This window comes from Acanthaster planci, linkage group LG16 (assembly GCF_054643075.1).
Source record: "Acanthaster planci isolate LZ-2023a linkage group LG16, COTS_SCS, whole genome shotgun sequence".
Taxonomy (NCBI): Eukaryota; Metazoa; Echinodermata; class Asteroidea; order Valvatida; family Acanthasteridae; genus Acanthaster; species Acanthaster planci.
In genome coordinates, this window is record NC_141792.1 from 972,848 (window position 1) to 985,609 (window position 12,762).

Consider the following 12,762-nt stretch of genomic DNA (forward strand, 5'->3'; position numbering starts at 1 on the left):
GGAAGTAACCTCGCGGTCACAGGCTGCACACAATGTAGCCAATCGGGCGCTGGGAGACGAGCGACCCTGCCCTGCCCCCCTTGGAATGTGGGACGGCCCCTCAGTCAAAGACCAGGGTCAAACGCAGTGACCCATATGCATGCCTAAAAAATTCACTCTGCTGGCGAGTGAGTGGGACCCGTCGACCACCGTCTGGGATAATTTCCTCGATTTACTGTCCGTGAAATGATCATGAGTACGTACAGCAGAAGTCAGAACAGTTCGTCGTTAGAAAACAGCAAAGCCAGTAACGCGTCAATAAGGTATTTTGTCAAGTTTTCGTCGCCATTTTAAAAAACTTTGGGGGCTCGGAGTCTTTTCCTTCCTGCATGGTTGGTGAAAGCATCCCCCAACGAAACTGATCAAAACACGTGAATAGGTCAAAGTGCACGTACATGTACATGTACGTTACATATACCAAAGGCTTCCATTTTGTTCGTAACGATCCTACCGTAGGTAGACTTTGTTTGGCAAGCCGTATCAACAAGTGGTTACTGTTTTCGCGTGCGTTGTAAAATGACGCATCGTTTTGTTGATGGATTTTGTTTTGTGATATATTCAATCTTTATGGCACCAGTATACTTCATCATGACGTCATGTACGTCAAGCAGGTTGATTTCATGCTGTGCCTCAGACAACCTAAAAACACTGTTTTTAAGGATCTCTGCAAATGAGAAGTGCTATTTTTAAAGATGCAACTTTTGTCGAAGTTAACCTTTTGTTATTAGTTTTTCACTTTTTGTTTCTCTATAAAAAGCTTAATCTGCTGCCTTTTGAAATTTTATGTTACCATTGGATAAAGGCTCAGTGTTACATTGGTTTGTGCTCAAAAAGCTGCCTTATTTTTCAAGATTTTGCTGACCTATGTTATTTTCTTTGGTGGTGCATAACAACAAGCAAGCTGGAAGTTCCAGTTCACTTCAGTTCAGATTTCTTGTGTTGCTCCAGCCATTCTGGTGCTGCTTCACAGTATGAGACATGGTCTCGACGTGAAGACTCGTCAAAAGAATTGACCCATGCTATATGAACTTGCCCAGATGTTATCAGACGACTACAGCAACCCTTTTCACTGGTGTTTTAGTGTTATGTTATGTACATACATGTACATGTATGTACATGTACATGTATGGTTTCCTGACAGGTTTGGCGTATTCGTAACCTTTGACCCAGACAGGATGGAGGGATATAAGGACCAAATCACGATTTACATGCTGTAAAATATTCTCTCTTATATTTTGCGGCGCGTGGACTGGAGGGTTTGTAAAACAGAAGGGTGGAAGCTACCAGAACGACTGCCAGGGTCAGCCTGTATTTCTGAAAATGTTGGGCAAAGGTTTGCCGCGGGGTAATTAGGCAGAAATTTTCAAATGGCGTTGGGTCACGACTGTTCTAAGGGGGGATCAACTCTGCAGAGAAACATTTTCAGAAGTCATCAGTTAGGCTCTTAAATTAGTAAATTTGAACTTGATCTGTGTCTTGAACACCTGAGAAACTTTCAAGTTGTTTTTTTCTGACTTTTCTGAAGTAAGAATAATCACTTAATTGTCTATTGTGCTATTTATGTCATGACTAACAAAGTTGTTTCACAGCGCGATGAGAGTTGTTCTGATGACAGGCTCCAATTTTCGTTCTTTTTGGGAATGATCACAAGAAGTTAATGAATGACCACAGGAAGTCACCAAGCCCATTTTAATATAGCCTAGCCCGATATTTGACATCTGAAAGTAACCGTTTCTAGAATTCTCGGTAGGGAAAATCTTGTGCAAAAACTTTATTACAAATTTTATTTTCATTAAGTTTTTAGAACTTGTGATTATTTTTCTTTCGTTTACTTCCTTAAGTATCACCTCAAAATGCTTTTGTAATTTTTTTTACTAGCATATCAATTTAAAGAAATTAAAAAATTGCTTGACCTGAAGAGAAATATCTTGTCAGAAATTGGGATATATAAATTTGGACTTTAGTCAATGTGTTTACACGTGACGCAGCTTTACCCGTCGAGAATACGTGGGCGCGAGCGTGCAGCATTTGAAATTGGCGCACGATTGGCTTTATGCTTTTGTATATTCATCTTGAATAGTCAGCGTCATTTTCGTATTCTGCACGACCAGGGCTCGTGAAGGAACGCGCACGCAGCCCGCGGGGTCGAGGTTGAGTGGCACCTGAACAACACTTACTGCGCCGCGTAACAACCGTCACCGCCGAGTGCAACAACTCTCATCACGCAGTGTAATGTGGCCTGAACATTGATCCCATTATAAAGACTGGATTGTCTCGCTTAAGCATGGCTAGGATCCATATTCAGAAAGATTCTTCTAAGATCAAATAAAATACAGTAGATATTACTCTTTTTGGAGTATTCTGTAAATAAACAAATCTGTTCCACTCGCCTCACATTGTTTCTGCTCTTCTCTGTTCGGTTACAGACAGATTCGCCGTTAAATTAGGCCAAAGTTCTTTCCTGGAACAAGAAACGTCATGTTACAAGCAAGCCGTCTGTGCCTTTTCTGTTAATACATGCAGAGTATAGTTTTGGAGGTGTGCAACAGCCATGGGGATGGGGTTGGGTTGGAATGAAAGTGGATCAATACAACGATTTCTATTAAGAGGTAAAGTATAAATGTTTTTATATGTATTTAGTTTACAAGACAAAAAGGCACCCAAAGCAATGACCGTTACAAAGTATTCAGATGTGTTTTATGAATAAGATACATGCAGGCCTACATGAACTTTCTTTGCTGTAATTCTCGAAAAGACTTAGTCTTTTTCATTTCCTAACAGGATCTCCAACATGAATAGAGGGGACAGCAGAAGAGAGGAGAGGAGAAGCAGATCCAACAGCCAACCCGAAGCAACAGATAACGTACCTGACCCTGATGCTTACAAAGATAGAGAGGACAGCAAAAAAAGAAAAAGAAAGAACAGAAGCAGATCCAACAGCCAACCTGAAGCAACAGATGATGTACGGGGACCCTGGTGTTCCCAAAGATAGAGTGGACAGCAGGAAAGCAAAGAAAAGAAGCAGATCCAACAGCCAACCTGAAGCAACAGATGATGTACGGAACCCTGATGTTCCAAAAGCTAGAGAGGACAGTAGGAAAGGAAAGAAAAGAAGCAGATCCAACAGCCAACCTGAAGCAAGAGATGACTTACATGACCCTGATGCTCACAAAGATAGAGTGGACAGTAGGAAAGGAAAGAAAAGAAGCAGATCCAACAGCCAACCTGAAGCAAGAGATAACGTACCTGACCCTGATGTTCCCAAAGATAGAGAGGACAGCAAAAAAGGAAAGAAGAGAAGCAGATCCAACAGCCAACGTGAAGCAAAAGATGATGTACGGGACCCTGGTGTTCCAAAAGATAGAGGGGACAGCAGGAAAGGAAAGAAAAGAAGCAGATCCAACAGCCAACCTGAAGCAACAGATGATGTACAGCACCCGGAAACCCACAAAGCTAGAGAGGACAGCAGGAGAGGAAAGAAAAGAAGCAGATCCAACAGCCAACCTGAAGCAAGAGATGATGTACGGGACCCTGATGTTCCCAAAGATAGAGGGGACAGCAGGAAAGGAAAGAAAAGAAGCAGATCCGACAGCCAACCTGAAGCAACAGATGATGTACAGCACCCGGAAATCCACAAAGCTAGAGGGGACAGCAGGAAAGGGAAGAGGAGACGCAGATCCAACAGCCAACGTGAAGCAACAGATGACTTACATGACCGTGATGCTCGCAAAGATAGAGAGGACAGCAGGAGAGGAAAGAAAAGAAGCAGATCCAACAGCCAACCTGAAGCAACAGGTGATGTACAGGATTAAAATGCTCTCAAAGATAGAGGGGATGATAGAGGGGATGTCATTCAAAGATGACATCTAGACATTGGGTCAGTGAGTAATGCGCAAGTTCCATACGCCTAAAGGGCTGATGATGAAATGGTAATGACATGTTATGGGAATGCAGTTGCGGTGGCAGAACATTTGTGTTTCGTCAACTCCTTTCTTGTAACTCTCTGCATTTCTTTTACAGGGATATTGGATGACAATACTCTGTGGATGTTAGCTGGAAAGTTTAGGTCGAAAGATTTGCCATTACTGGCTTCAAAGTTTGGCATCGACTATGCAGAAGTCACACACTTAGAGGCCGACCATTGCAGAGATGTTCGTCGTCAAATATATGAAGTGTTTATCAAGTGGAGATGCAATCAACCAGTTAATGTCAATCAGAGAGAATCTTCCTGCAAATTATTGACAGAAATGGGGTATGCCGAGGTTGCTGATGAGCTGATGAATAGTGAGTATGCTGCTTGATAAAAGCATGGTATACTGTAATTCCACAACCAGAATTAGAAGCCTCTTGGACAGGTGGTATGCGCACGTTCCATGCCTCTTTGACCAATAGGATGTCGTGATTTTGCCAAATGCACGCTCGCGTCAAGCTGAAAATGTGTGTGAGCGAGGCGCCACCGCAAGTATGGCGTCGAATCGGATTAGTCTATCGCCTTAACGTGCAGTTTCTTCTCGCGTTTCATCCGTTGTATCGACTACAATTTCAGTACATGTAGAACTGTGCATGCATCTTCAAGGATTTGTCAGTAGGCCTATATCTATTTCTTCAAAATATATCAGAAATCCAACAAGGGTTTATTTGATATATCGAATATCCCTGATGTACACGTACCGTCTTAAACCTAAATTCACTGCTTGACATCAAGCACGCCGAGTGACTTTAGGAGCACACAATCCAAAAATATAAATTTGGGAATTGCTTTCTGCGGGTTCAACATCTGGTATACTGTCTTTAATTTACGCACTTTTTTATTACAGTTAACTTACACAGACAATTCTGATACTTATTGGTAGGTACACGTTAAAATTAACGCAGTTTTCTTACCCTAAGGGTCATACCTATAGGCCCTAAGTATTTCTTTCCTTAAGGGCAAATTAGACAAAACTGAATCGTCATCTGAAGACAAATTTATGAACATGAGTTATAAGCGGTAAGAAAGCGGTATAAAAAACGCTGAAAATCACTGGTTAATCTTTAGCTCGTCGGAATATGTCGTGAACACTCGTTTGGTGTTTCCCCCGTTTGCAAGTAGTCGATTCCACGCATTGGCACAGCTATTCGATTTTACACGTGACCATCGTCCTCAGCAAACTCGTGTCATTCTGCAAATCGTCATTCTTTTTGGCAAATTCGTCAAATTTGCGTCTGACGTTCTCTCGTGGCCTTGGTCTTGCAATGACACAAATGCTAGATAACGGATCGTGCACAGTGCGCCGTCTTACGACTTCTTCCCCTGCAATCCAGTATGCTATTTAAGATACGTAACTTAATCAGTGGAAGGAAATGTCGTCCATTTATAATAACTTCAATTAGCGACATCCATTACTAGGGTAATGATCTTACCCTAGTCGTGGATGTCGCTAATTTTCATTTGCAATTTTTCAAGAAGTGCAGAAACTGTTTTTTAGCTGTTCGTTATTACAAATGAAAGTTTTGGAAATGTATAGCAGAGTCTAACAATAATTGTTTCCAGTATACGTATTACTTATCGCTGTAGTCTCTCCATATGTCTCACTCTGAAATATTTTCGAGAAAATGACGTTCTGGTAGCCACGCTCAAAATATTAGTTCATGAGATGAAACCCAGTGTGTCGGTCTCAGCTGTCTCCCAGTTTCAGCGGTCCCTCCTGAATAGCCAGACGTTAAACGGGCGACTTTCCCGATGTTATGCGCAGAGGTGGCGTGACGTATTTTATGACTTTCCCGATGTTATGCGCAGAGGTGGCGTGACGTATTTTATGACTTTCCCGATGTTGTGCGCAGAGGTGGCGTGACGTATTTTCCATATTTGATAAGGGGGACCGCTGAGACCGGGAGACAGCTGAGACCGCCACACCGGCCCCACATTAGCCTGCGTTTAGACCAGTAGATGGACACTCTAGCGAAAGGCAACCTCCAGATGTTGGGTCAACTGTTTTGTACGTCAGGAACCTATATTGTCGATGTACACGTGCTTCTCTTGCAGCGATGCACACAATCGATATACAAGTGGGTTGTATTCAAATCTGAAGCAAAATACGAATCTGTGGTGGACACGGCAGAAATAAAAATGATACTGTTAATTCCAAAGCATAGTACTTAAAGTTTGTCGCAAACGATTTTCGAATGTTTCCCCATAGAAAGAAACAAGTACACGTAGGAGCACCGAACAATGAAGATACATATACTCTCAAAGAAGTGTAAAGTTCATACCACATTTAAGAATGGTAGATCATAAGTAAAAACATTTAAAAAGTGCACATCTTCGACACTGAAGTGGATGAGATCTCTTTTATGTTTGTTAGCAACAAACAAGACCTGGGTTGTTGCCTCGATGTAATATAGTTTGCAACTGAGGAACATGCTTTGGGCTTTTAGACTTTGTAGAAGGCGAAAATGTAATTCCTAATACTTTTTTTGGACATTTTGTTTGTAGAATGCCCTATAGGATCTGATGTTCAATATGGAGCTGCTGCTAGGAAGTGGAAAGAGAGATTGCAGAAGAAATACTTGAACGAAGGTAGCTTTGTAGAGGGAAACCCGTGGAACGAAAGTGTTAAACTAAAGATCCCAAAGATATTCATTAACATACCGTTAATAACTGGCGAGGGGACAACAGAACGCACACATGCATCTTATGAGGATATTTTACCCCTTACAACGGAAGAGGGAGAACAGATTTGTACTGTTGTATTAAATGGGTTGGCGGGTACAGGAAAGACCATCATTTTGAAGAAGATTGCATATGATTGGGCATTTGGCAAGATTCGTGTGTTAAAGGATTATGATCTGGTCTTCCTATTGGAAATGCGTGAATTGAAGGAAGGGTCAGATCTTATGGATGCAGTTCTCGACCAACTCTTAACTGAATGCCCAAACAAAGAGAGAAATGCTCTATGGACATATATCCAACAGAATCCCCGCAAAGTCCTCATTCTGTTGGATGGCTTCGATGAGATGAAAACCACTCCCCTCAGTAAATCCTCATTCGGTTCCATACTGAAAATCCTGAGTAGAAAGTCGTGTAGAGGTTGCACTGTACTTGTCAGCACCCGCCCCTCACACTTTGACACATTGGTAACAAAGGAATTGGTTCAGGAACCATTCACAAACACAAGGGTCACGGGGTTCCAAAAGGAACACATAAGACAATATGTGATAGAAGTGTTCAAATATTTTGGGAAACCCAACGAGGCCGAGGGGCTTTTAGAAGAAGTTGTATCCTACAGCCATTTGGTTTCTTTGGCAGAGACTCCAATGCTTCTTCATTGGATGTGTTTACTGTATAAAGAAAGGACCACACTCTTAGAACCAGTGTCGCTGCAGTATAAGAATATGTTTCAGTTCCTGTGCAAAAGGAAAAATGTGTCAGAGAAAGAAATGTTCAATGCTGTATATCAACTTGGCAAGGCTAGTCTTAGTGGGCTTCGTTCTCCAGATCATGTTGTGACTTTCAAAGAAAATAGGTTCAAGCAGGATGTGCGAAATGTGAGTCTAACAGTCGGCATTTTGAAAAGAGAGAGAGAGTTTGAGAGACTCATACCTCAGAATGTTGTGAAGTTCCTAGACAAGACTGTCCAATGTTTTTGTGCTGCTTTTTACTTGCAAAGAAAGCATCTAAAGAAGGACATCAGAACGAAATTGTGGAAGATTGTAAATGAGACTCTGTTAAAATGCCGATGGGATTCCGATTACCATCTTCTGTTGCGCTTTTGTTGTGGTGTCAGTGAGACAAGTACGTGTTTGAGTGCGCCCGTCAGTACACCAACATGTGCGTTTGAGATACAGAACATTTTTCTGGAGAGCTGTCAGGAAGACCTGTCATATGAAAAAGAAGAAGGCCGTTTGGCACTCCACTGCTATCGTGAAAGCCAGCCTAAACACTTGCCTCCTGAGAAATTCATCCGTTCCTTTCTAACTGACGTTGTTACCATTGAAAATATTGACACTGACTGTCTCAACTCGGTAACTTACTTTTGGAAATGTGTTGCTGTACAGCCAAAGGACAGTGACAGGGCTCACCTTGCTGAAGTAAAGAAACTGAATATTACATCATGTGATTTCACAAGGTGTCTTAAGGATTTGACCACTGGCATTAGTGCAATGACAAAACTTCACCATGTAACCCTTTGTCAGTGCTTAACTGATAAATCCAGTGAACATGTCATTGAGTCATTGAGGAATCTTTGCAACTTGACTACGTTGAATCTTTCTGGCAACAACCTCAGTAAACCACTATTATGGGTCCAGCATTTGAAGCATATGAAGGCCTTGAAGCAGCTGCACTTGTGTAACTGCTCATTGAATGGACAGGGTGCGAAAAAGGTTATTGAGGCACTCTTTGGTCTAGCCATCTTAACTACACTGAATCTTTCGGGTAACAACTTGGGTAATACAGCAGAATGGTGCCAGAAATTGAAGCACATGAAAGCCCTGAAGCAGCTTCACTTATGCAACTGTTCATTGAATGGACAGGGTGTGAAATATGTTATTGAGGCACTCTGTGATCTAGCCAACGTAACTACACTGAATCTTTCGGGTAACAACCTGGATCATACAGCAGAATGGTGCCAGAAATTGAAGCACATGAAAGCCCTGAAGCAGCTTCACTTATGCAACTGTTCATTGAATGGACAGGGTGTGAAATATGTTATTGAGGCACTCTGTGATCTAGCCAACGTAACTACACTGAATCTTTCGGGTAACAACCTGGATCATACAGCAGAATGGTGCCAGAAATTGAAGCACATGAAAGCCCTGAAGCAGCTTCACTTATGCAACTGCTCATTAAATGGACGGGACGTGAAACATGTTGCTAAGTCGAATCTGACCGAATTGGTTGTACTGGATCTTAAGTATAATAGCCTTGCTGGCACAGCAGCATCATGGTGCAAGCATATGAAGCATTTCAAGGCACTGCAGCAACTGCATTTGAGTCACTGCTCACTGAATGAACAGGACAAGTTTCATGTGTCTGAGTCACTTACATGCGATCTCCCTGAATTGGTTAATGAGTGATCTATAGGGAGTGGTGAACTTCAGTACTCTCATTCCATTACAGAAACACAACTCACCTGTGTTTACCTATAGATGATCTGAAAATCAGCCCACAAGCGTACCTATGTACCCTCCGCGCGCGGTATGGGCAACGCTGGTGGTCTGTGTGTTTCTGTCTTTACAGGCGCCGCGCGCCAAATTTTTTTCCTGTTGTTACAATATCAAGACCCCCTTACGCATGTGTGTCACTCAGAGAGATCAGCATTCGTGATACGGACGTCGTTGAGGCCCGAAGTAGGCGGCTTTTTGCCATGCTGAAAGTCTGTGAATGAAGAAAACACTCCATATGGAAGCCCAGCACTGCTACAATACATTTGTCAAAAAAATCGATACATACAATAGCAGTGCACCAGAGGCTGCTCAAGGGTTAGGGTAGTGATTAGTAAAACAACCTCTTGCAGTTGTGTGTTCGTGTCCCATGAAAGAGTGACATATGCAGCAAGGTATGAGACGGAGAGAACCCCTCCCCCGCTTTGTGTTGGTCATTGTCTCGCAGGAATCTGGGGAATTCCTTTCAGACGTCTTGGGGCGATGTGTTAAGTAACAATAGTCCGGAATGTGTATAGGGATTGGACATGTTGGGGGGGGGGTAACCCTCGGTCTCATTTCTTGCTGGGTATAAAGAGTGACTTGCTGTGGCTCAATATCTTTCACAGTTCTCCGCCGGTGGCGGAATGTACAGGCTCACTGTACGACCATACCTAACAGCATTGTATAAAAGAAAGTTTTCTATCCCATAATAGAGGGATCCGAATACGACGCTTTTAGCGTCGATCTGCGCACTTCCGCGTTTGAAAACGAGGCTGTATGTGTCAGCTTCAATTCTTAATACGATCAGACGATTGAAAGTAAGGAGTCAAGACACAAAATACATAAAGGTATGTTAAATTCAGACTTTTCAGGCTGAAAAGTTTTGTGGAAGAGTCTTTCAGGATGACTTGACACGTAAAATCAAAAGAAAAAATAACGACAATTGACCGCGAACTAACGTACCTGCGATGGTCGTGTATCTTGTGCAGTGGGCGTGGTTTAAACTGAAGTGGCGTCACACTTACGAACCGGATACTCCACGTTGTGTGTGGACTCCGCAGGCGCGCGCGACGAAGTTCAACACAGAGAGCCTCGATTTCGATGCAGATATGCGCAGACGGCGCTAATGTGAAATCTCTCTATTGACCTCATGCTTTGTGAGCAATTTTTTTTTTATTTAAAACATGATTTTTTGTACTTCTTCTGTACTTACTCTATTGTACTTCTTTGTAACAGAATGTAGGCCCACAATACGGGCGATTCACGATGGGGGAGGCTAAAAGCCAGGCACTTCGTGCATGACGTCACTACGCGTGTGGCTCTGTTCAACTGCCCATGTACGAATACCCAATTGTAACTCATCGTGCACGTGACCTAGTCGTGAGCGTGTTGTTCCTTTCTCCATGTTTACAGTGTAGTCCGTAGTTGGTCCACCATATCTGTGTTAAGTAAATGGGTTTTCATGCAGTGATATTTTGTGTAGTGACGTCATGCATGGAGTGCCTGGCTTATAGCCTTAACCCCCAGAGGGCAGATGTTAGGCGTGCATAGCTGTGTGTTAAGCGAGCTCAGCACTTAGGCTCCGCCTTGTGCGTAGTGCGATTGGGCAGCGAAAGTCACGTGAGCGCGTACGCAGACGTGGTCACAGCCAAAGATCGTATAGCGCCGCGAAGCGGCGCAAGATGGCGAACTTCACTGTAAATACACGTAAAACGTTGTAATCACATAGGCGCCATTTGAGCAAGCGATACGCCTGCGCAATGGGCATTAATGCGCAGGCGCAGGCACGTGCACCTGGTGAGCCTGCGCCCAAGCATTAATGTAAACTGCGCAGGCGTATCACTTGCTCAAATGGCGCCCATGGAAATTACAGCTTTTGGGCAGAGTTATTCATCTTGCGCCTTCGGCGCTATACGATCTTTGGTCACAGCAGACTATAAAAGGCGCGCATAGGCAGGGTTCAGTCGTCCTGATCCAGGGCTGATCCTGAGGTAAGGGTCAAGAATCCTGTGCCAGGGTTAAAGTCACCTAGCCTAGTGTGACTGTGCCTGAATCCCGAGTGACGGTGCGTGTGTAGTTGAGGGCTCGGTAGGTTGAGGGGCTGATTGGTGGTGCGGTATAGTTCCTGATAGGAGCTTGCGGTCGATGCAAGGACGGATTGCTATCTCGGGACGTGAGTTGCGTGTAGTGCAGCCGTGGCAATAAGCCCCGTAGACTTGCTAAAGTCCCTGATTCGGCACTGAATGCCCACAATTAATTGTGGTTTTCGCTGCTCTGGGCGAAGTCCGGTCACGTATAATCACACAGTCTCCCTGTTAATAGCGCCCTCTGCTGGTATATTGGTTGAGTGTGTTGATGAATAAACTAACCGCTGATTAATTGTTGTAAATAAGTCAGGTGTCCAGGAGAAGTTTATTTCAAGTCAGGTCTAGTCCGGGTTACGTCACTAAGTTTCGACCAATCAGATTACCCATCATCTCGACGAAGGCCAACTTTCTTGGGGGACGGTATACTTCGGTCCTAAGGGTGCTCCGCAACAAATAAATTTCCATAGACTGCAATGATAAATCCCCACACTTTGCAATAATTTTAAAAATACTCACAACTCTCACATGTGTCCAGGCTGCACAGAAATACGATGATCGACATGTCCCCTTTCATTTTCCTTTCAATTTTCGTGGGGTTGACCAATGAATTTTTGAGAAATTTTCACCAGAAGCAGACCACCCCTAAAATGAAGAAAATGTCCCTGCCCAGAGAAGCAGCCATTTTGAAAAACCATCCCTCTGCAAAACGGCCAAATAGTGCCATCTTCGGACCCAACTGCATCCAAATTACTCATAGTTTGAAGCCCAGAGTCCGGGACAGGGACCATATTTCTCCAATTCCTCAATTTCATGGCTCTCAGGACTCTCTAATATCGAATATTTTGAGTGTATAACTTTTATTAATGAGCTTGGCGGACATATTCAGGGCCTTTTTGCGAGGGTGCACCACTAACGGACTCGTCCCTAGCCGCTCAGGGACTCTCCGCCTTGCCGTCCGACGCGCCGCGCCTCGAGGAGGAGGAGGGCGCCCTCGCCTTCGTCGGAGGAGTGCGGCGTCACAACATGCTTTTTTCCCTGCATGCTTGTAATGATAGACTATGTACAATAATATTATCAAACTTAATACACTAGTTCCCATTATCTGTTTTTACAAAATCTATGCATGAATGATTTTGATTTGGGATTCCTAAAAAAAACTAGGCTCAGTCATAGGTGTCCTTCCTCCGTGATTACATTGTGATACATTTGGAAATTAATCCATGGAAATTACACTGTTACGTCCTGCACGTTCAGCTATAGCCGTAGGTGAAATAATTCGTCGCAGCAGGAGGGCGTCACGCAATTTTCAGAAAAAAATGAAGATTAATTTCCCTTGGCAGCTTCATGAGGGTGGCCTTTTTGAGCAGCATCTGACAGAAAAATTTGAATCATTAGGAGTAAGAAGGGGTGCCCATAGTGGCTAGGGAGTGGCCCATAATGAAGTGGCATCCTGTCCAGGTGAAAATGGAAAATATGTGGTTTCATGACAAGGAAACTAGATACATGCACA

At 43.4% G+C, this 12,762-nt stretch overlaps 1 protein-coding gene across 2 annotated transcripts; it reads left to right on the forward strand.

Moving 5' to 3' along the window:
• Positions 1-73: 73 nt before the first annotated feature.
• LOC110976531 (NLR family CARD domain-containing protein 4-like) lies at positions 74-11,557 on the forward strand. 2 transcript variants are annotated; one of them, XM_022229870.2, is made up of 5 exons: positions 74-302; positions 2,466-2,648; positions 2,821-3,834; positions 4,060-4,323; positions 6,515-8,319. In XM_022229870.2, the coding sequence occupies exons 3-4, from the start codon at positions 3,091-3,093 to the stop codon at positions 4,090-4,092; spliced, it is 777 nt and encodes a 258-aa protein (XP_022085562.2). In that variant the 5' UTR covers positions 74-302; positions 2,466-2,648; positions 2,821-3,090; the 3' UTR covers positions 4,093-4,323; positions 6,515-8,319. The 2 variants fall into 2 exon arrangements, with proteins under 2 accessions (XP_022085562.2, XP_087003252.1); XM_087147126.1 differs by lacking the exons at positions 74-302; positions 2,466-2,648; positions 2,821-3,834 and having other exon boundaries at positions 4,088-4,323; positions 6,515-11,557.
• The last annotated feature ends 1,205 nt before the right edge of the window (positions 11,558-12,762 follow it).

What these genes read in the sequence shown, in the direction of transcription:
- LOC110976531 (XM_087147126.1), top strand. Translation starts at nt 4,287, where the DNA reads ATGGGGTATGCCGAGGTTGCTGATGAGCTGATGAATA. An exon ending in TGCTGATGAGCTGATGAATA is followed by an intron (nt 4,324 to 6,514) that starts GTGAGTATGCTG and finishes TTTTGTTTGTAG; the next exon opens with AATGCCCTATAGGATCTGAT.